The following is a 24,007-nucleotide window of genomic DNA, read 5'->3' as shown; positions in this document are numbered from 1 at the left end:
TCTCTCTCCTTTCCCTGGCCTGTTCTCCCCACTTTCTAGGAGTGGCTAAGGGGGGCCCTCACTCCCCACCTCCAAACCTGAGGGTGGTCCCTGCTCCCTGCTGAGCACAATGTATACCCCTCCCAGTGTTCTCAACCACGTGCCCCGTGACTGCCACCCCCTCCTTCCATCTCCTTCTGTGATTAGTGGATTAAATCCCAAAGTCATCAAGTGCCTGCTACCCACCATGCACCAGGGACACGGCAGTGATCTGAACAGAGCAGGTCCCTCCCAGCCCCGGCAAGTTCAGCCTTCAGCCCCCTGCCGGCCCCCCACCCCACCTTTCTGATTGTCCAGCCTGTCCCACCTCCTCCTCAAAGCTGCCTTCAACCTTCCCACCCACAGTGAGGAATCCCTTCTCTGAATTCCTACTGCTCTTGCTGTGGGCATCACTTTAGCTACTCTCTGATGTCTTCATGACTATTAGTTTTAGCTCCTCAGCTGGGTTATAATATCCTTGATGGCCACTCTTATTTGGGCCGAGGGCCATCCACAATGTTGGATGTGCATATCTGTTGTTGTATTATTCACAGTGACTACTACTAATCTACCCGTGTATGTAATTAAGATACAATTAAGATAGCACAATGAACCAGGCGTGGCAGCAAGTGCTTTAGATGCATTTATCATCTAATGAGTGGGTACTGGGCACACACTTAATTGATTTAAGGAAAACAGTCTTGTTCAGCTGTTCTCCAGCTGTGGGTCTCAGGAAAGTCCTGTTTGCTCTCTGAGACCCGGTCTCCTCATTCACAAAATTGGGAGCTGGATTCCTGCTTTTTAAGGTTCTTTCCAGTTCCAACACTGTTGTGCAACTTCATGTCAGTCCCCTCGTTTCTAGAGAACTTTTGCTTTGTGCTGTGTGCAGATTTGTTGCTCAGAGAATATAAAGCAAATAGGGCGGTATCCCTGCCCTCAAAGTTGTCCCCGTGCATTGTAGTAACAGGAAGCCAGAGGTATTGGATGGGTGAGGGGGAGGAAGCCAGTTACGTCACTGGGAGAAAGCAGGGCGATTCCTGAGTTGGTTCTAATTAGAAGCTTCCTGAAGGAGGAGAGATTTCCGTGCAGTTGACTGGTGCAGTGGGAGTAGAGAGGCACCTCCTGGCAGAACTGGTGGGCTGAGCAGCTATTCCGCAGAGGCCAGAACAGGCTGTGTTGAAGACCAACCAGCCCGACGTGGTCCTGTGTGCTAAATTTAAAGTGGTGACTGAACCTGTGTTATAGCCACCTACAATGGAAGAATCTCGACTGTGTCAGAAAAGTATGTGGATTCCAGAGGGGTGAGGCATGTGCATATTGGAGATTCACCCTCAGTTAGGACCATTTATTTTGGCATCCTCACAGGCTGAGGCCATACAGGGTGGGTGGGGGGTGGGGGTGGGGTCAAACCAAGGATGATACATCTAGGTTCTTAACATAATATAATACAGGGAATTACCATGACAATTGGCTAATCCCAGAGATGATAATAACACATGTTTCTTTCTGTCCTCATTTCAACGAGGAGCTGAAGGGGTTGGCAAGTATGTTCACATGCAACATGATAAAAATATGAGAGATAAAAAATGAGGAAATAAAGGTAGAAATAATAGTGTGAGGCCAGAGGAGAAGTGGCCCAAAGCTCTAAATACTTGACCAAAGGTGGGTACATGATTGGGGCTCCACATCTTAGCAACCATGCATTTTTTCCTTGTTGTTCAGTTGCTAAGTTGTGTCCAACTCTTTGTGACACCATGGACTGCAACATGCTGGGCTTCCTTGTCTTCACTATCTCCCAGAGTTTACTCAAACTCATGTCCATTGAGTCAGTGATGCCATCCGACCATCTCATCCTCTGTTGTCCCCCTTCTCCTGCTCTCAATCTTTCCCAGCATCAGGGGCTTTTCTAGTGAGTTGGCTCTTCACATCAGGTGCCCAAAGTATTGGAGCTTCAGCATCAGTCCTTCCAATGAATATTCAGGGTTGATTTCCTTTAGGATTGACTGGCTTGATCTTCTTAAGGGGAAGTTCTTATCTGAAATATAGTAATTCACCATCTCAAAGATTCCAAGCTTGTGTTCAGAGACTTATTCTTACTGATTAAAGAGGTTTTGCATCCTGGATATTGCTGTATGCTTTCATTCACTTTGCCTGCTGTTAAGTAAACTCATTAGAAACCAAATTTGAAGGCAAAATGCCCATCCAAGGCTTTGTGGCTGAACGTGTGTGACTGCATTGCAACACACCAGTGATTTTACTTAAGGAAACCCCAGTTCTGAGGTCGAAGAGAATGTCTTCTCTTGAGAAAATGTCATTGTCATTGATGTCAAATGTCACTGTCTTAGCCTACTGCTAAGAAAGGCTTTCCCCTCTGCCTCCTCACCTACCCCCAACACACTTTTCCCCCAGTACACCTTTTATTCATCAGTGCCGTCTGAGAAGGGCCCTCTGCCCGGAGCCTTGGGGCTTCACGTGTGAGGATGATGGAGCAGAGAGAGATGGGTGCCGGGTCCCGGCCCTGGTGACCGGCTTTGCTCTTGTTGACAGTGTGAAGCAGCATGAACGCTACGGCCAGCTGACCCTGGTCAACTCCACCGCAGCCGACACGGGCGAGTTCAGCTGCTGGGGACAGCTCTGCACCGGCTACGTCTGCAGGAGAGACGAGGCCAAGACAGGCTCCACCTACATCTTCTTCACAGGTAAGAGGCTGGCTGCATCGGCAGAACTCTCCAGACTTCTGGACTTGCCCATATTAAAGGTTCCCTCTGTCTGCCGATTATCAGATAAGGACAATGAGAACACTCCCTGTTTCCCAGACTCTGAAAAGCTCAGGCTTTACATCAATTATTTAATGTAAGTCTTGTAATAACTCTTCAGGGTAAGTACATATAAATATATATGTGTGTGTACTTTTTTTCAATGAGAAAGTGGAGGTTGAGGGAGTTAAGTAAGTCCTTCAGTCAGATGGCTGGAAGTGGCTGGACCAGGATTTGCACCCAGAACTGTCTGGTCCCAGAGTCTGTACTTGCATTGTTCAATATGGCAGCCAGCAGACGTGTGGTGGTACTAGTGGTAAAGAATCTGCCTGCCAATTCAGGAGGTTTAAGAGATGCAGGCTCTACCCCTGGATTGGGAAGATCCCCTGGAGAAGGAAATGGCAACTCACTCCAGTATTCTTGCCTGGAGAATCCCCATGGACAGAGGAGCTTGGCAGGAAACAGTCCATAGGGTCACAGAGAGTCCGACAGACTGAGTGACTAAGCACACACATAAGACTTAATAACCAATCTGATGTGACTTAATGGATTGTATTGTTTTCTTATTCCTCAACACTGAGAGTCCAGTTGAATTTTCAAGATAGGGTTTAGCGCTTTGTCTTTTCAGGCATTAGAGAACCAAGATGGGCTGTTACGGAGGCTGTTGGCTCTGGAGTCTCTCAGAACATGTGCTTCCCCACCACCCACACAGAGAAACGTCTGGCATCCATTATGTATGTGTGTTTCCTAGAGTTTGATTGTAAACACTGTGAAGCTTCTTTTGACTGTTAATTTGTTCAATTTTTGATTAAGCAACTGCTACAAGTTATATTTATATTCAATCTTCATCCAGGAGGCTCTCAGAGGGTTTTTTCCCTCCTCTGCTCTAACTTTGTACTGAAGTATGATTTATACTAAGGGAAATACACAAATCACAACTCTGCAGCTTAGTGAATGATCCTCAAGTTAACCACCTCCCAGATCATGTAACCACCTCCCATATCAAGACCAGGGCATGGGGTGGGGGGGAAACATTACCAGCAGCAGGGCTTCCTCATAGTAAGAGGCATTGGCTCCAGTTTACACGTGTGGTAAAACCATATGAACCAGCACTTTACCAAGTATGGAGTTTGTTATAACTTGGGTTTTAGTTTATAGCCTATTAACTCTAATTTTTTTGAAATCTTACATTTCCGTGTGTTTTGTTTTTTAAAGCAATGTTTGTCATCCACTTGAGTAGATACCAAGTATATTTGTACAGGCATTTGTGATCTATAATTTTAAATATAAACTTGAACACATCTTTTTTTTTTTTTTGGTAGATGGATTCTACTGATGGCAGAATTTTTTTACTTTAAAAGAAATTCAGTTTTTGCAATTTATCAAGTTACAACAATTCAACTGAATTAATAAAAATATGTATATGCTCAATAAATGTCCAGGAATGAATAAATGAAAATTGGGCAGATTTAATTTATAGATAGTAATTTGCTTGCTCATTCATATATTCTTTCTGCAGCCTTGCTTACTTCATTCACTTGGCAAATACATTTTTCTGTTGGTTAAAGCAACTGGTGTGGTCCCTTCTTTTAAAACATGGATTAGAGTATAGAAAATAAGGCCTCATTTTTGTGTTCTGAAATTCAAATTGTTCACTTATTCTACTGGCTTTGCATGAACATTGGTTCAGATTCCTGTTGTTGTTCAGTTGCCAAGTCTTGCCAGACTCCTTGAGACCCCACTGCCTGCAGCATTCCAGGCTTCCCTATCCCTTGTCATCTCCTGCAGTTTGACCAAGTTCATGTCCATTGATTTGGTGATGCCATCCAACCATCTCATCCTGTGTCGTCCCTTTCTCCTCCTGCCTTCAATCTTTCCCAGCATCAGGGTCTTTTCCAATGAGTCAGTTCTTTGTATCAGGTGGCCAAAGTATTAGAGTTTCAGCTTCAGCATCAGTCCTTCCAATGAATATTCAGGACTGATTTCCTTTAGGATTGACTGGCTGGATCTTCTTGTAGTCCAAGGGACTCTCAAGAGTCTTCTCCAGCACCACAGTTCTAAAGCATCAATTCTTTGGTGCTCAGCTTTCTTTATGGTCCAGCTCTCACATCCATACATGACCACTGGAAAAACCATAGCTTTGACATTTGTCAGGAAAGCGATGTCTTTTCAACACACTGTCTAGGTTTGTCATAGCTTTCTTGCCAAAAAGCAATTGTCTTCTAATTTCATGGCTGCAGTCACCATCTTCAGTGATTTTAGAGCCCAAGAAGAGGAAATCTGTCACTGCTTCCACCTTGTCTCCTTCGGGTGCCATGATCTTAGTTATTTTAATATTGAGTTTTAAGACAGATTTTTCATTCTCTTCCTTCATCCTCATCAAGAGGCCCTTTAGTTCCTCTTCGCTTTCTGCCCTAAGGGTGGTGTCTTCTGTGTATATGAGGTTATTGATATTTCTCCCCATAATCTTGATTCCAGCTTGTGCTTCATCTAGTCTGGCATTTCACATGATGTACTCTGCATATAAGTTAAATAAGCAGGGTGACAATATACAGCCTTGACATACTCCTTTCCCAATTTGGAACCAGTCCATTGTTCCATGTCTGGTTCTAACTGATGCTTTTTTTTGTTTGTTTGTTTTTGTGTTTCTTTTTTTTGTTTGTTTTTTTTCTTTTTTTTTTTAATTTAACTGATGCTTTTTCACTTGCATATAGGTTTCTCAGGAGGCAGGTAAGGTGCTCTGATATTCCCATGTCTTTAAGAATTTTCCAGTTTGTTGTGATCCACACAGTCAAAGATGTTAACGTAGTCAGTGAAACAGAGGTAGGTGTTTTTCTGCAATTCCCTTGCTTTCTCTATGAGCCAACTGATGTTGGCAATTTGATTTCTGGTTTCTCTGCCTTTTCCAAAACCAGCTTGAACATCTGGAAGTTCTCTGTTCACATAATGCTGAAGTCTAGCTTGAAGGATTTTGAGCATATCCTTACTAGCATGGGAGATGAGTGCAGTTGTCTGGTGGTTTGAACATTCTTTAGTACTGCCCTTTCTTGGAAATTGGGATGAGGATTGACCTTTTCCAGTCCTATGGCCACTGCTGGTTTTCTAAATTTGCTGACAGATTGAGTGCAGCATTTTAAAAGCACCATCTTGTAGGATTTTAAATAGCTCTGCTGGAATTCCATCACCTCCACTAACTTTATTGGCAGCAGTGCTTCCTAAGGCCTGCTTGACTTCACACTCCACAATGTCTGGCTCTGGGTAAGTGACCACACCATCATGGTTAACTGGGTCATTAAGATCTTTTTTGTGTAGTTCTTCTGGGTATTCTTGACATCTCTTCTTGATCTCTTCTGCTTCTATTAGGTCTTTACCGTTTCTGTCCTTTATTGTGCCCATCTTTAGATGAAACATTTCTTTGATATTACCAGTTTTCTTGAAGAGATCTCTAGCCTTTCCCTTTATGCTGTTTTTCTCTATTTCTTTGCATTGTTCATTGAAGATGGCCATCTTGTCTCTTCTTGCTACCCTCTGGAACTCTGCACTTAGTTGGGTATACCTTTCCCTTCCTCCCTTGCTTTTCACTTCTCTTCTTTCCTCAACTATTTATAAAGCTTCCTCAGACAACCACTTTGCCTTCTTGCATTTCTTTTTCTTTGGGATGGTTTTCTTCGCTGCCTCCTGTACAATATTCCAAACCTCTATTCATAGTTCCTCAGGCACTCTGTTTACTAGATCTAATCCCTTGAATCTATTCATCACCACCACTGTATATTCATAGGGGATTTAAGTCATACCTGACTGGCCTAGTGGTTTTCCCCATTTTCTTTAGTTTAAGCCTGAATTTTGCTATAAGGAGCTGATGATCTGAGCCACAGTCAGCTTCCGGTCTTGTTTTTGCTGACTGTATAGAGCTTTTCCATCTTTGGCAGCAAAGAATGTAATCAATCTGATTTTGGGATTGACTATTTGGTGATGTCCATGTGTAAAGTTGTTTTCTGTGTTGCTGAAAAAGGGTGTTTGCTATGACAAGTGCATTCTCTTGGCAGAATTCTGTTAGCCTTTGCCCTGCTTCATTTTGTACTCCGAAGCCAAACTTGCCTGTTACTCCAGATATCTCTTGACTTCCTACTTTTGCATTCCAGTCTCCTATGATGAACAGGACATCTCTTTTTTTGGTGTTAGTTCTAGAAGGTCTTCTAGGTCTTCACAGAACTGATCAACTTCAGCTTCTTCAGCATCAGTGATTGGGGCATAGACTTGGATTACTGTGATGTTGAATGGTTTGCCTTGGAAATGAACTGAGATCATTCTGTTGTTTTTTGAGGATGAACCTAACTACTACATTTTGAACTCTTTTATTGATTGTGAGGGCTACTGCATTTCTCCTGAGGGATTCTTGTCCACAGTAGTAGATATAATGGTCATCTGAATTAAATTCACCCATTCCCATCCATTTTAGTTCCCTGATTTCTAAGATGTCGATGTTCACTCTTGCCATCTCCTGCTTGAACATGTCCAATTTACCTGGATTCATGGTCCTAACATTCCAGGTTCCTAGGTAATACTGTTCTTATAGCATCAGATTTTACTTTCATCACCATACACACCCACAACTTAATGTTGTTTCTGCTTTGGCCCAGATGCTTCATTCTTCATGGAGCTATTAGTAATTGTCCTCACTCTTCCCAGTAGCCTATTGGGCACCTTCTGACCTGGGAGGGCTCACCTTTCAGTGTCATACCTTTTTATACAGTTCGTGGGGTTCTCACAGCAAGTGTACTGGAGTGGTTTACCATTCCCTGCTCCAGTGGACCACATTTTGTCAGAACTCTCCACCATGACCTATCCATTTTGGGTGGCCCTACATGGCATGGCTTACAGCTTCATTGAGTTACACAAACCCCTTTGCAAGACAAGGCCTGCGATCCATGAAGGGGTCAGATTCCTGTACAAAACCTTAAAACAAAAGTTCTTTCTGAATCTGACAATCACACCTTCCTTAAATATTTGCTAAAAAGATATCTTTACTTTCTCGGGCTCCAAAATCACTGCCGATGGTGACTGCAGCCATGAAATTAAAAGACGCTTACTCCTAGGAAGAAAAGTTATGACCAACCAAGATAGCATATCAAAAAAGCAGAGACGTTCCTTTGCCTTTAAAGGCTTGTATAGTCAAAGCTATGGTTTTTCCAGTAGTCATGTATGGATGTGAGAATTGGATTATAAAGAAAGCTGAGTGCTGAAGAATTGATGTTTTTGAACTGTGGTGGTGAAGAAGACTCTTGAGAGCCCCTTGGATTGCAAGGAGATCAAACCAGTCAATCCTAAAGGAAATCAACTCTTAATATTCATTGGAAGGACTAATGCTGAAGCTGAAGCTCCAATACTTTGGCCACCTGATGCAAAGAACTGACACATTGGAAAAGACCCTGATGCTGGGAAAGACTGAAGGCAGGAGGAGAGGGGGATGACAGAGGATGAGATGGTTGGATGGCATCAGTGGACTCAATGAACGTGAGTCTGAGCAAGTTCCAGGAGTTGGTGATGGACAGGGAAGCCTGGCGTGCTACAGTCCACGGGGTCTCAAAGAGTCAGACATGATTGAGCGACTGAACTGAACTGACTGACAAAGAGATGTTTAATACAAATGCTCCAGATTCTCCTCTTTAGAAACAGGGAAACTGAAGCACAGAGAGATGAAGTGACAGATTCAAGGCCATATGGACTTACTCCATTTGAACACAGGGGTGTTAGGTAAGATATTGACCAAGGCAGTCTTACCTAAGCCTGAAAGGTAACATATTGTAAAGTGGCGCAAATTGCCTGGCCTGATGGAAGGTCTTACAAAAGGTGGAGATTTCCTGAGCCATGATTCCATGTTAGAGATGCTGGTATTATTAAAAATATTATAATACTTATAGGCAAAGAACTCTTGGCCCTTGATGGCATTTGCTATTGTGTCCAGGAATTCTGTTCTCAATGTAAAAACCAGTCATACAACTAGGGCACAAAGGCTAGTGAAGCAAGCCAAGAATAACTGTTTCAGAAATATGGTTGGAAAACATAGGAGACAATTGAACAAAAGGTTGGGGTGTGATTCAGTTCAATGATTTCTCTTAGCAATCACTATAATCTCTCATGGAATGATCCAGAAAACAAAGTATTTAATGTTTCATGCCCCAAACAAAAAAACACCCCCCACAATCCAGAGTCCCTTGACCGTGCTGAGCAAAGTACAGGGAAACCAGTTCTCATTTCTCTACGATAAAAATGCCATCATCAGAACTTCTCTGGTTGTCCAATGGCTAAGACTTTGCAATCCCAGTGCAGCAGGCCTGGGTTCAATCCCTGCTCAGGGCACTAGATCCCATATGCCTTAACTGGGAAAAAAAAAAAAAAATGCCACCATCAAGAGCTTAAAGAACATGCAGGGTGATTTCTCAGGGAACAGATAGAGTGTAAGAAACAGGCTGAAGGTCCGCAGCCCAGTGGCCGCCAAAATAGAGCTCAGAACCTGAGACTAGCTGGCTCCTCGTGTGTCCCTGCTTAATTCTCTTTCCGTTGACCTCGGGCAGAAATGAGATCCCCTGGCCTGTGAGGACACCGGCACCACATCGGGCCTGGCTCAGAGAGGCTCGCTGGGCGGGAAAGTCCCTCCCAGTTACTGAGCGAGGGCTGTGGGGCTGATCTCTTTAGAGACTCGGCAGAGGGTTCCTAGGTGTTAAAACTGCTCTTAGCACAAGGAAACCGGTCCCCTTCACTGCTTCCTCGGTGGGGTAAACCAGTGGGCCTGATTTGGGCTTGAAGTAATACTGATTTTGTTTCAAGAAGATAGGAAGTAACATCCTTTATCCAAAAAAGGAAACTCATTTTTTAACAACTTACTGACCAGAGACATATTAATAAGTCATTTGTTACCCACCCCGATGGCCACAGGCATTAGTTTCTGCAAAAATCCCCTGGTCAGGAATGTATTAAAATGAAAGTGAAAGAAAGTGTTAGTTGCTCAGTCCTGTCCGACTCTTTGCTACCCCACGGACGGTAGCCCGCCAGGCTCCTCTGTCCGTGGGATTCTCTAGGCGAGAATACCGGAGTGGGTTGCCATTCCCTTCTCCAGGGGAGATTCCCCACCCAGGGATGGAACCCAGTTCTCCTGCATTGCAGGCAGATTCTTTACCTTCTGAGCTACCAAGAAAGCCCTTAATGTGTTAAAATGGCCTTTTCAATTCCTAAGGACTCCATGTTTGGGCTACACTGCCAATCGCCTCTCATTCTCGTGCCCTGAATGTAAGCATCCCTTTAAGTGTTCTCACCCTGTTTCTCCAGGCTAAACGAGCCCGTGTCTTTCCCTTTGCAGAGAAAGGCGAACTCTTCGTACCTTCTCCCAGTCACTTTGATGTCGTCTACCTGAACCCGGACAGGCAGGCTGTGGTTCCTTGCCGAGTGACCGTCCTGTCGGCCAAGGTCACCCTCCACAGGGAGTTCCCGGCCAAGGAGATCCCGGCCAACGGAACGGACATCGTTTACGACCTGAAGAGAGGCTTTGTGTATCTGCAGCCTCACTCCGGCCACCAGGGGGTGGTCTACTGCAAGGCGGAGGCGGGGGGCAAGTCTCAGATCTCCGTCAAGTACCAGCTGCTCTACGCGCAGGGTAAGCCCTTCCGGGGCGAGACGCGAGCCCCTTCCGGCTGGTCAGTGTGGGGTACCGCTGTCCCCAGTGATGGCGGGAGAGTAGGAGGCACAGATGGCTGTTCTTAAAGGCTCCTCTGCAGCGCTGTCATTTCTAGAATGTTCTACATTCTTTCCTATGACTGCCCCCACTCCAACTCCCTTTTCTTCAGCTCCTTCCAGCGTGCTCTCTGGTCCAGGCTCCACGTGCGTGATCAGCAGCAGGCCACATCCCTGTGGCATCCTCCCGTGCTCTCCATCCTGGCTGCTGGCGCCAGGGGCGGGGGGTGGGAGGCGCCTCCCCCGACCTCCAGGACAGAAGGCTCCCTGGCCAGCCCTGCGAGGGAGGAGAGGAGGGTCTCTCTCCTGTTTTCACTCGGAGCACTCTGACATGAGCCCGGTTGATGGTCCTCGTGTGAGGCAGAGTGCTCTGCAGCCGTGTTCCTGCCCAGGCATTTCTGCGATCGGATGGGCGGCCCCAGAGCTGACTGCTCTCTGAGATGGGAATTTGGGCTCCTTCATGACTCTGAGCCTCAGCCCTGGGGCTTATTCATGAGGCCACAGCTTCCAACACTCTGCTGTCAAATAACTCTCTCAAGCCTCCTTTCGCCACCCTGGGCTGCAGCCATCTCTCTCCTCCGTCACAGCCAGGCTCCCTGAAAGAGCCCTCCCCGGCCCCCGTCGGGGTGCTTCCCTCCCACCCGGCTCCTTGGTCTTCTCCCCTAGCTCCACCAAGGCAGCCGTGGCTAGAGGGCCTCCTAGGCTATTAAGTTCAGCAGACAGCTTTCTGTCCTCGTCCTTCTAGGTTTTACCTCGCCTACAAAAAAGCCCCTCTTCCTTGGTCCCATTGCCCCTGCTTCTTTAGCCACAGCATTCTCATCATCTTTGCCAGCTCTTTGCCTCTTGCAGGATTTTTCTTTTGTTAAAATTATATTGGACTATAGTATTCTTCCTGGAGAATCCCGTGGACGGAGGAGCCTGGTGGGCTACAGTCCACGGGGTCGCAAAGAGTCAGACACAACTGAGCGACTTCACTGTCACTTTCATAGTTGATTTACATTCTTGTGCTAGTTTCAGGTGTATAGCAAAGTGAATCAGTTATGCATATACATATATCCACTCTTTTTAGATAGATTCTTTTCCCATATAGGGCATTGCAGAGTATTGAGTAGGGTTCCCTGTGCTATACAGTAGGTCCTTATTAGTTATCTATTTATATATAGTACTGTGTATATGTCAATTCCAATCTCCCAATTTATCCCTCCCCTGCTTTTTCCCCCTAGTAACCATAGATTTTTTTTTTATGTCTGTGACTCTATTTCTGTTTTGTAAATAAGTTCATTTGTAACATTTTTCTAGATTCCACATATAAGTGATATCATATGATATTTGGCTTTCTCTGTCTGACTTTACTCAGTATGACAGTCTCTCGGTCCATCCATTTTGCTGCAAATGGCATTATTCTTTTTTTACTGCTGAGTAATATTCCACTGTGTATAGATGTTCCACATCTTCTTTATCCATTCCTCTGTCAATGACACTTAGGTTGTTTTCATGTCTTGACTATTATAAATAGTACTGCAATGAATAACTGGGTACATTTATCCTTTTGAATTATGGTTTTCTCTGGATATGTGCTCAGAAGTAGGATTGCTGTATCATTTGGTGGTTCTTTTATTTAATTTTTTAAAGAAACATCCATACTGTTCTCCATACTGTTGTAACAATTTACATTCCCGTCAACAGGATGGGAGGGTTCCTTCTTCTCCACACCCTCTCCAGCATTTCTTGTTTGTAGATTTTTTGATGATGGCCATCCTGATTGGTGTGAAGTGATACCTCGTTGTAGTTTTGATTTGCATTTCTCTAGCAAACAGTGATGTTGCATATCTTTTCATGTGATTTTTGGCCATCTATATGTCTTCTTGGAGACATGCTTATTGAGATCTTCTGCCCATTTTTGATTGGGTTCTTTGTTATTTTGATACGGCGTTACTTGAGCAGATTGTATGTTTTGGAGATTAATCCTTTGTCAATCACTTTGTTTACAAATACTTTGTCCCATTTTGTGGGTTTTTTCATTGTGTTTATGGCTTCCTTTGCTCTGTGAAAGTTTTTAGGTTTAATTAGGCCCTATTTATTTATATTTGTTTTTACTTTCATTACTCTAGGAGGTGGATCAAAAAAGATCTTGCTGTAATTTATGTCAGAGAGTGTTCTGCCTGTGTTTTCCTCTAAGAGTTTTATAGTATCCAGACTTACATTTAGGTCTTTAACGCATTTTGAGTTTATTTTTGTGTATGGTGTTAGGAGGTGTTCTAATTTCATTCTTTAAATGTAGCAATCCAGTTTTCCCTCACTACTTATTGAAGAGACAGTCTCGTCTCCATTGTATAGTCTTGCCGCCTTTGTCATGGATTAGCACCATAGGTGCTTGGGTTTATCTCTGGAATTTCTGTCCTGTTCCATTGATGTATATTTCTGTTTTTGTGCCAGAATCATATTATTTTGATTACTGTGGCTTTGTAGTAAAGTCTGAAGTCAGGGGGCTGATTCCTCCAGTTCCATTTTCCCTCCTCAAAATTGCTTTGACTATTCAGGGTCTTTTGTGTTTCCATATAAATTTAAAAGTTTTTTGTTCTAATTCTGTGAAAAATGCCTTTGGTAATTTGATAGAAATTGCATTTATATCCATAGATTACTTTGGGTAGTACAGTCATTTGACAATGACATGGTATCTCTCTCCTTCGGTATGTGTCATTTTTTATTTCTTTCATTAGCATCTTATGGGGCTTCCCTGATGGCTCAGATGGTAAAGAATCTGCCTGCAGTGCAGGAGACCTGAGTTTGATCCCTGGGTCAGGAAGATCCCCTGGAGAAGGGGATGGCAACCCACTCCAGTATTCTTGCCTGGAGAATCCCAAGTTCAGAAGAGCCTGGCAGGCTTCAGTCCATAGGATTGCAAAGAGTTGGACACGACTGAGCGACTGATACTTTCACTTTCACACTTTTCAGCATCTTATATAAGTTTTCTGAATACAGGTCTTTTGCCTCCTTAGGTAGGTTTATTCCTAGGTATTTTATTCTTTTTGGTGTGATGGTAAATGGGATTGTTTCCTTAATTTCTCTTTCTGATCTCTCATTATTAGTATATGGGAAAGCAGTAGATTTCTGTGTATTTTTTTATATCCTGCAAATTTACCAATTTCTTTGATGAGCTCTAGTAGTTTTCTGGCAGTGTCTTTAGGATTTTGATGTTTAGTATCATGTCATCTGCAAACAGTGATAGTTTTACTTCTTCCTTTCAGTTTAGATTCGCTTCATTTCTTTTTCTTCTCTGCTGTGGCTAGGACTTCCAAATCTATGCTGAGTAATAGTGGTGAGAGTGAACACCCTTGTCTTGTTCCTGACCTTATTGGAACTGCTTTCAGCTTTTCACCACTGAGAAAGATGTCGGTTGTGGGTTTGTCATATATGGCCTTTATTATGTTGAGGTAATATAATAATTACCTGTGCCCACCTAATGGACACTTTTTATCATAAATGGGCATTGAATTTTGTCAAAAGCTTTTTCTGCATCTATTGAGATGATCGTATGGTTTTTATTTAGTTTGTTAATATGATGTATCACATTAATTCACGTACATTGAGGAATCCTTGAATCCCTGGGATAAATCCCACTTGTGTGATCCTTTTAATGTGTTGTTGGATTTGGCTTGCACGTATTTTGTTGAGGATTTTTATGAATATCAGCGTGTAATTTCCCTTTTTTGTGATATCTTTGTCTGGTTTAGGTATCAGGGTGATGGAGGCCTCATAGAATGAGCTGCGTCTCCTAGCTTTTAAATGTTGGAGTTCCCCCAGGCACTTTCTTTGTCCCCATGCTCCTCCTGGGTGGTCTCAACCATAGCCACACCCTGCTGCATATTTGTTTACTAATCACTCCCCGGGGAATGGATGTGGCCTGGATCTGGATGCGCCAGCTTCCTGTACCCAACTGTCTCTCTAACATCTGCACTGAGCTGCTGCACAGGCCCTTTCCTGAGCTCTGGGCCTTCCTTCCAGGCCTGGTTCTTCAGTTGCCCTCATCCCAGTGATGGCGCTGCAGTTCCGGGGTGCAGGAACCCAAAACACTCCCAGCTCCTCCCAGTCCTGACTCATTCCATCAAAGCCCCTGAATTCTGCTGTCCATCCTACTGCAAGGAGTTCAACTATCATCACTTCTTCCTTGGTCTAACATGAGTACCTTTCCAATTGGTCCCTTCCATGCCCACGCTTTCTCCATCTTCTACCAGTAACTGATTATTGGTCCAGTTAAAACCATTCTGTGGGCTAAATAAACCACTGAACCAATGAACCTCTGAACTAATGAACTTTTCCTAGAACCAAAGTTAAAATCTTCCATATGGCTTGAAAGGTCTTGCAGTGCTGGCCTCTGCCCTCCCCAGGGTTCCCCTCTACTCCCCTTGGGGCCTGTCTGCTGGTCCCTCCTTTTCCCTGCAGGCCTTCAGATTTTAGTCCAAACATCCCTAAGGAAACCTTTCATGCTTCTCAGACCATCCTGAACTTCCGCGGCACCCTGGGCTTCTCCTTTGGTTCTTCCCACAGCTCAGGTTCTAAACCCACCACACAGTGACCTTTTGAGGGTGCACCTCCTCCGCTGGAATGGAGGCCCCGGGGCTCAGAGACCATGTCTGGCTGGTTCCCTGCCTTACCCTCCTCTCCCAGCACATTCCTGGATCCATGCTGCGCTCGAAGCTACTCTAATAGACTGAGCCTGATGAAGAATGTTGTCTCTGCAGTGCCGCGAAGGAGAGATCCCACACGCCCGTCCTGCAAGCGTCTGTCTCGTTGGTGGATTCTGACTCACTCCTCTTCCTCCTGAGGCTGCTGAGCCATATGCCTGTCTGTCCCTCTTCCTCTGTCGGTGGTCCTCCCTCCAGACCACCTTCTCTTCCTTCCCCTTGTTCTGCTCCCAAGCCCCTTCTTCTCTCTCCACCTTTTGATTCACATGAGCTCCTCGCAGATCTTCTGGACTCCTCTCATTACAAGTGGAATGTCTGGGGGCCTTTGGATGTCCACCCCATTCTGGACCACCAAGGTAGAAAGAGAAGAGGCATCATAAAACTCCAGGTAGTGGACAGAGCAGGCTTGATGCTAGTTGGGCAGCTGAAGAAAGGCAGGGATGTCCCATATCTGCCCAGAGAAGAGAACACGTCTGTTGGTTTGTGTCTGTCACCCTTGCCCATGGATGTCCTCTCACGCCACTGTCCCTGCTCACTTCCAGTTCCCAGTGGCCCTCCCTCAACGACCATCTTGGCCTCTGCGAACAAAGTGAAGGGGGGAGATGATGTGAGTGTCCTCTGTACAGTCCTGGGGGAGCCAGATGTGGAGGTGGAATTCAAGTGGACCTACCCAGGGCAGAAGGTAAGCATGCACTGGTTTGCTCCTAAGATGTTTCAGTATGTTTATATTCGGTTGTCCAAAAAGTTCATTCAGGTTTTTCCCTGTTATAGAAAAACCCAAAGGAACTTTGTGGCCAATCCAATAAATGGCTTTTTTTTTTAGAATAGGAAAAAAAAAGTGACTGGGTTCCATTAGGTAATTTAGTTAATGTACCCTCTTTTGTATTATCTTTCTTCATGACCCCGAAGGAAGGGGACAGGGGCAAGAACAGGAAAGGAGGGGGCCTCCTTTCTTCAACCCCTATCTCAGTTTGCAGTCTTAATTTTGGGTCAGTTGGAGGCTAATCTACCTTCCTTCTGGAGTCCTTTAGCCTTCTCCATGTAAAAGCTGGTTCCCGGGGCAAAGAGCTCTTAGCAGACACCCACCAAGTTGGCATGTAAACCCGGGTCTTGGAAAAGGTGCCGTGAGGCTGAGATTATCTTAAAATAGACTTGCCAAAAACGCAGCTCCAGCACATGCAGCCATGGGCCTGTTCTGCTCACTAAAATAGACAGCCTCGCTACCAACATGGAACAATCCCCTTGCTGCCAGAAGAGATCTGGATCTTGCATCCTAAGATGTGCTTGGCAGCCAATACGTTTCTGGGTGAAGGGCTGTGATTGGGGGAAAATAACTCTCCTGGAGAATGGTGCTTTCCCAGTGCTAAGTACTTGTTTCTGAAGTGTTGTCCCATTTAGAAGACATTAATAGCTTGCATGAGAGGTTTTTTGGTTTCTTTACATTGCTAATTATTAGCAGAAAGGGTATTAATTCAGTAATACTATAAATATTACGATCGTGTTAAACTAATTCAGAATACACTACATATCACTGAAGTTGGAGGAAGCATCTCAGGAGTGACCATCTCACTTTCTAGAAATAGGGAGTGAAGTCACCTCGGGTATAATTTTATCCAGGCCGGGCACAGCTTTTCGCCCACTGCAGTCCTAGGGCACATTTGACTAATCGTGTCTCCCTCCCCCAAATCTGAGCAGTTGAGAGCTCATATTCATTTACAAGGTGAGAGCTTTGGGCTTCTAAGTTCTGTAAGAACCACTGCGCCATGGGGTGAATATGAGCAGTGTCAACAGCAAAGCAGTGGAAAAATTATCTGTATCTTTATGCCTAATACCAGCCCCACATTCTTGAAGTTCCCAAAGAGTAAAATTTATATTAAGTAGAAACTTGAAGAAAAGGGCAGGAAGAGAGAGCCAAACAGCATAATGAAATTCAAGACTCTGCTTGGAAAAGAAAAAATGCAGCCTAAACTGACTAGACAGTGTCAGAGCGCCCATGAGCTGGGCATACCAAATAGTCCTGTAGGAGCATGTGTTTTGCGCTTTGAAAGGGATACTCAGCAGTGGCAGATGAATGGGAGCTGTTGAGAGCGGCGCGTGGTTTGTGCTCCAGCCCCCGTGGGTGTCGTTCAACAGGATGAAAGGCCCGTGACGATTCAGGACTCCTGGCGGCTGATCCACAGAGGCCTTGGGCACACCACAAGGATCTCCCAGAGTGTCCTGAGCATTGAAGACTTTGAGACCATTGACGCAGGTTATTACATTTGCACTGCTCAGAATCTCCAAGGACAGACCACAGTAGCCACCACTGTGGAGTCTTCCTGACTTGGAAGACGAAGTATAAATGAACTGACGGAAAGCCCACTGGTGTCCGCAACCAGCTCTGGGGTTCTTTGTCTTTGCCAGGGCCAAACCCCAGGCTCTGCCTTGAGTCAGACCCAGACCTCCAAACTCAAAGGAAGTCATCCGGTCTAATTATAGAAGTGTTAACTCTCCTAGCAGAAAGCATGTATTCTGACTGCTGACCTACGTATATGCATTTCTAGTGTTTCTACTCAGAAGGCATATATGTAAACAACTTTATATAATCATTTCTATTAAAGAAGCAAGTTTTTGTAAAAAGTTAAAAAAAAAAGGGCTAAGTGCTTGTTGTTTAAGTCTGCTTGAAGTACACCCAGAAGCATCCAGAAGTACATCCAGAAGCACTCGTTGGCAGCAATGCTTGAGTCAATACCTAATATTGCCTTGGGTATCACAACCACACTATGAGAGAATCTAAAAATGTAGTGATTTTGTATACATAGTTCAACTATACATGAACTATTGTATGATATGAAGTATCAAAAAATATCATATAAACTTTAAAACTGCTGCACTCAGAATTACTAGTTCTAGATTAGACATTTAGTAAGAACAGCAGCATTTTTTTTTTTTTTAAAGATCATTAGGTTGTCCTGGGTCTTCGTTGCTGCACGTGGGCCTTCTCTAGTTGCGGGGAGCAGGGGCTGCTGGTCATTGCCCTGCACTGACTTCTCGTTGTGGAGCACAGGCTCTAGGCGCGTGGGCTTCAGTAGTCGCAGCTCGCAGGCTCTAGAGCACTGGCTCAGCTGCTCTGCGGCATGTGGGATCTGCCCCAAACAGGTATTGAAACAGTGTCCCTGGCATTGCAAGGTGGCTTCTTAACTACTGGACCACCAAGGAAGCCCAGTATGTGTTTTTAAATGTTTAACTTTCAATATAAAATAGATGCACAGGTTAAGGAAGATTCCACTTTGTTTAGGCTTATTTTTACCATCTTCAAAATATGTAGACTGTAGCTGTTCCAATTTTCTTATCTCATACAGCAGAAACTATCATTAAAACCAGTAAAAGTTTATTATTTCTCAAATACCCGTAGCTTTAAATTTAGAAAATCTTGAAGTCTTAGCTCTGGGAGGTAAATTTCAGCTCATGTCCAATTTTTTGGTTGCATTGGAAATTCCTAGGAAATAGGTTGAGAGGAGATAATTCCTATGGTGTAAACTAGATAACACTTTGGAGAGTGAACTATGTCAGAGGATGCAACCCTTATATAGAATATTCCAGCATTATTTATTTGATTAAAATACTTTGCATCACTCCAAACTGAGCACAACTATGGCTGTTTACACACTCATGTTTTTATGATGTGCCAACATTTTGCATCCTAAGTGGTAACATTTGGTTTCAAAATAGTTTTAAAGTTCTGTTTTATTTCCTCTCTCATCATCTCCCATTCTCTGAAGACGTTTTGTATTAACTGTGTCAGAATGATTACCCCAGACACTTAAATGGCATGGAGGACACAGAGAACAGCACAAGATTTACCATGTGCAGGGGATGGAATGACAAACCCCACTTTGGCTAATGACCTCGAGGACAGCTTGGAAAGTGAGCAGGGAGAGATTCCAGGAGGTGGCAGTGAACCTACGTTCCCATTTATCAGAAATGAACATGAAAGGTTACATACATAATCAAGTGTCAGAGGTTAAAGACTTTAGAAACAATCACTAGTGAAACAAACAATGCATCATGAATATCAGTCCACTGTGTCAGTTCATTTGTTCAGTTGTGTCTTGACTCTCTGCGACCCCATGGACTGCAGCATGCCAGGCTTCCCTTGTCCATCACCAACCCCCAGAGCGTGCTCAGACTCATGTCCATTGAGTCGGTGATGCCATCCAACCATCTCATCCTCTGTCGTCCCCTTCTCCTCCTGCCTTCAATCTTTCCCAGCATCAGGGTCTTTTCCAATGAGTCAGTTCTTCGTATCAGGGAGGCCAAAGTATTGAAGTTTCAGCTTCAGCATCAGTCCTTCCAATGAATATTTCGGACTGATTTCCTTTAGGATGGACTGGTTGGATCTCCTTGCAGTCCAAGAGACTCTCAAGAGTCTTCTCCAACACCACAGTTCAAAAGCATCAATTCTTCGGCACTCAGCTTTCTTTATGGTACAACTCCCACATCCATACATGACTACTGGAAAAACCATAGTTTTGACCAGACGGACCTTTGTAGGCAAAGTAATGGCTCTGCTTTTTAATATGCTGTCTAGGTTGGTCATAGCGTTCCTTCCAAGGAGCAAGCATCTTTTAATTTCATGATTGCAGTCACCATCTGAAGTGATTTTGGAGCCCCAAAAAATAAAGTCTGTCACTGTTTCCATTGTTTCCTCATCTATTTGCCATGAAGTGATGGGACCAGATGCCATGATCTTTTTGAATGTTGAGTTTTAAGCCAACTTTTTCACTCTCCTCTTTCACGTTCATCAAGAGGCTCTTTAGTTCTTCTTTGCTTTCTGCCACAAGGGTGGTGTTATCTGCATATCTGAGGTTAGTGATATTTTTCCTGGCAATCTTGATTCCAGCTTTTGCTTCATCTAGCCTGGCATTTCACATGATGTACTCTGCATATAAGTTAAATAAGCAGAGTAACAATATATAGCCTTTACATATTCTTTTCCCGATTTGGAACCAGTCTGTTGTTTGATGTCCAGTTCTAACTGTTGCTTCTTGACATGCATACAGATTTCTCAGGAGGCAGGTAAGGTGGTCAGGTATTCCCATCTTTTTAACAATTTTCCATAGTTTGTTGTGATCCACACAGGTGAAGGCTTTAGCGTAGTCAATGAAGCAGATGTTTTCCTGGAACTCTCTTGCTTTTTCTATGATCCAATGGTTGTTGGCAATTTGATCTCTGCCTTTTCTAAATTCAGCTTGAACATCTGGAAATTCTTGGTTCACGTACTGTTGAAGCCTAGCTTGGTGAAATTTGAGCATTGCTTTGTAGTGTATGTGTAAGTGACAACTCAAAGATCCACCTCTAGTGGCCTAACCTGTTCTTACTATAGGGGTTATTTGTAAAGCCATTGAATGTCAGCTATGCTGATTAGTAAATACTGACAGCACAAGCTTGACACACGCAGAGGAGAGAAAAAAGCCACAGTTTTTCCTTCTACTTCCCCCAACATATTAGAACTGGGGGAGGTAGTAAGTGATGTTTTGAAGAGGGACTGAAATGCAACCTGGAGAAGAGCTGGACAAGCCGCATTTTCCCCACCGACTGGCCATTCTGCAGTCTTCCCCAGGACAGGATGATTCTTCAAAGGTACGTGAAAATTTAGCATTCTCTCCCCAGCCTGCTCTATTAGTAAGGTGCTCTTAGTCATCCAAAAGCACTGAATCCTATCTTTCCCAGTTCTGTCAGCTATCGACTCTTTCTCGTTCTTTAATCTCTCTAGGATGTCCCCAAATTTGTACTTTTGGAACCAGTCCCTGGTTTATTTGGAAAAGTGGTGAGCACCTTGAAGATGAGCTGGCTTTGGCAAAGCATATTCCTTATCCCAGAAAAAAGCAGGAAGGAGGTGGAAGGTTTGCTTTTGTGGCTCTGGATGGGGTAGAGAGGGGCAGGGGGATGGGGATGGGAGAGAAGAAGCCAGTTGAAATCACTGAGAATAGCTCAGATCAAGCTAAAAATAAGGCAGAGAGCAATCCATGGGTACTGCTCTTTCTTTATACAGATTTCTTTCAAGCAAAATTAGGGTTCTGCATTTGCTCATAGCCTGAGAAAATGGATTGTAGTATTTCATGTTCACATGGGTAAGTTAAAAAAAAATCTAGCTCGTTTCAACTGACACAGCTGAACACTGAAAGGCTGCCTACAAGGTACCCCAAAAGGATGCAGAGAAGGTACAGCCCCGGGGAAGTCAGAGCTGCTTCTGTGGCCCCCACTTTTCCCCCAGTTCAGAGGGCCGAGCAGGCCGGTAGTGAAGAATCCCAACTCCAGCAACTATTGCTCTTCCCTCTATGACTTCTGCAGAGATGTCTACACTGAGGACTGCTTGATGAACATGTCTCCAGAGATGCTCAGCTCAACACACACCAAGGGAGGCAGCGGTCGACACACACGACACCCGGGTCCATCTGCTCCATCCACACAGCCCCAGTCAGACCAAAAGAAGAATCACAAGAAGGTATCTGTGGTGAAGGTTATATAAATTACAAAGGTTATATAAGGTTACAAAGGTTATATAAATCTTTATCTTAACAGGCCCCTGAGAGTTTTCCCCTTTACCCATAGGTGAAAAAGGCAATGACCAAGGTTTTTCCCGTCCTGTAAGTGCTTTGTGCGACAGTGTCCATGTAGATCCGTTCCCATAGCATCTTTGGACCGGGTCGGACGCCTTCCTCCGGAGTCCGGTCTCATGTGGGAGGAGCCGGTTCGGGCCGGGGCTTCCCACTTCTAGGGCGGGTGGTGCGCAGTTGCGGGCGGGGTCAGTCCTGCAGAGACACCGTCAGTCTGTCTGTGGCTCCCAGGAAGGTCATCTGGGTGAGACACGCTGGGGCTGGGGAAGGAGCCGGAGTTCCGAGGCGACTGGAAGGGGGTGGCGGGGGACGTGGGGGACCTCTTGGGACTGCACAGGTTTCCGTTGTGGAGCTTCCAGAGCAGCTCCTCGTTCTCCATGGAGAGGCGCTTGTTGACCTTGGACTCCTTCTCCAGCGACTCCTGCAGGACCGCCTGCTCCGTGGAAAGTTGCCTGGCAGACAGAAAGGAGACAGAAATCATGTGAGTCTTTTTATTTTTAAGAGGCTGAAAAAAAATTCTGTTTTAAATTTGAGAGCCCCCAGATGATCTCTGGAATGAAAGGAACTGCTGTACACGGGGGCTGGGCTGGCAGAGGAACCCGGGAAGTGTGAGCTGGAGCCGAAGGAAAAGCTATACTTTGAGGCAGTTTCGTAGTAGACCTAGTAACGCACCCACAGACAGGCTGTGTGTGTCTTAGGACCCTCGTGGGGGGGCGGGGCGGCGTTTGCTGCTTGGGGTTTGTTTGCTTGTGATGATCCTTCTCTGAGGGCATTCTCCACTTCATCAGCCAGCTTTCCCTGGGAAGGGAAGGCGTGCCCGCTGAGGACTCAGCCTTTGGTCTAGGCCCCTTGGTTGAGTGAAGGCGCCACGGGCTGCAGTCATTTCCCAGGCAGAAATCAGAACCTCTTTAACCACTCGCTTCAGTCCAGGAGGGACAGGAGTGGTGCTAAGAAAGGAACACTCAGTGTTCATGTTTGAGGCAGGGAGGAGCTTGGGGAAAACAGGACAGTGGCATTTTTACCTCGAAATTGCCATGTGCTTGTCCATCCGAGCTTTTAGTTCTTCATTCTCCTGCTGGAATCGCTTCAGTTTGTCCACCAGCGCTGTGTTATTGTCCACCTTGGCATAAACGAGAGTGCCAACATTCATACATTAAAAATTTCATAGGCCCCTTATTCCGTGAGGTACCTTCCTGATACCAGTGCATACTACAGAAATTTAATTTAGAAAAGATTTTTTTTTAATTCTTTTCAAGGTTAATAGTATTTTTATTTTATTTAAAAGATTTATTATTGGAGTATAATTGCTTTACAATGTTGTATTGGTGTCTGCTGCACAATGAAGTCAATCAGCTGTATGTATACAGATATCTGCTCCCCCTGGATCCCCCATCCCACTCCTCTAGGTCATCGCAGAGCACTGACCTCAGCTCCCTGTGCTATATAAAGCAGCTTCCCACTGGCTGTTTTACACACGGTAACGTATATAGGTCAACGGCTACTCTGAATAGTATGTTGAATGTCTCTACACTGATGCACTGCAAAAAAGAATCTACTGCAGCAAAACAGAGCACACGGATATTACTTTTCAAACGTGTGCCAGGGCATGTGAACACACACACACACAGGGGTTACTGATGTTTCCAAGGTCACGCTGGTTTAGAATTCCCGAGAATTGGCGCCCTGCCCTTGGAGGCTCTGCCTCTTTCAGTTTCACGGTGATAAAGAAAACCGCAGCCAGGCAGCCAGCATGTATCAGAGACACTGCAGCTTCTCATGGTCAATTTGGGAAGAAAAAAAAAAAAGCCCACATTTGATGAAAACTCAGTTCGTGGCAGTGTTTAACACGACCTTAATCACGGTGACTCGTCAGCGTGGCCACTGAGAATGGCCATGGCCACTCAGAGTGGCCGCTCGGTGCAATCCACAGAGCTCCATGGAGCCTCCAAACAAAGAAGTACATGACAAAAGGCACCCCTTCTTAGCTGAACTAAAGACATGTTTGTTTTCCTTGAAAGTTTAGCCTGGGAAGGACAAGAGGCAAGCAAAACTGATCTGCGAGATTAAAGGAGAAAAGCCCAGAAGACACTGAATCAGCAATGATGAAGAGCTGATTACACCCCTGCTCACTTTCTGAAGGTAAGAGTTCATCACCCTCTTGGAGGAGACATCACAGCTCTGTCCAATTTCGTGCTAAGCCCTTGTCACTGCTGCCTGTGAC

At 44.8% G+C, this 24,007-nt stretch overlaps 2 protein-coding genes across 8 annotated transcripts in view; one reads left to right on the top strand and one right to left on the bottom strand.

Moving 5' to 3' along the window:
• Positions 1 to 18,808, top strand: part of PDGFRL (platelet derived growth factor receptor like) — a 76,491-nt gene extending 57,683 nt beyond the window's left edge. The window contains exons 3-6 of the mRNA XM_043454298.1: positions 2,566 to 2,717; positions 10,132 to 10,425; positions 15,730 to 15,869; positions 17,321 to 18,808. Of these exons, the coding sequence (XP_043310233.1) occupies positions 2,566 to 2,717; positions 10,132 to 10,425; positions 15,730 to 15,869; positions 17,321 to 17,509 (775 nt within the window). The 3' untranslated portion in view covers positions 17,510 to 18,808. The remainder of the gene's footprint in view (positions 1 to 2,565; positions 2,718 to 10,131; positions 10,426 to 15,729; positions 15,870 to 17,320) is intronic.
• Positions 18,809 to 21,679: 2,871 nt separating this feature from the next.
• Positions 21,680 to 24,007, bottom strand: part of MTUS1 (microtubule associated scaffold protein 1) — a 181,274-nt gene continuing 178,946 nt past the window's right edge. For all 7 annotated transcript variants that reach the window (XM_043454624.1, XM_043454623.1, XM_043454625.1 and 4 more), the window contains 2 exons: positions 22,809 to 22,906; positions 21,680 to 22,238 (listed from right to left, as the gene is read on the bottom strand). In XM_043454624.1, coding sequence (XP_043310559.1) covers positions 21,944 to 22,238; positions 22,809 to 22,906 — 393 coding nt within the window. In that variant the 3' untranslated portion in view covers positions 21,680 to 21,943. The remainder of the gene's footprint in view (positions 22,239 to 22,808; positions 22,907 to 24,007) is intronic.

Source organism: Cervus canadensis, chromosome 31 (genome assembly GCF_019320065.1).
Source record: "Cervus canadensis isolate Bull #8, Minnesota chromosome 31, ASM1932006v1, whole genome shotgun sequence".
Taxonomy (NCBI): domain Eukaryota; kingdom Metazoa; phylum Chordata; class Mammalia; order Artiodactyla; family Cervidae; genus Cervus; species Cervus canadensis.
The sequence above is the reverse complement of the archived record's forward strand: the minus strand, read 5'-3'. Positions and strand labels throughout refer to the sequence as shown.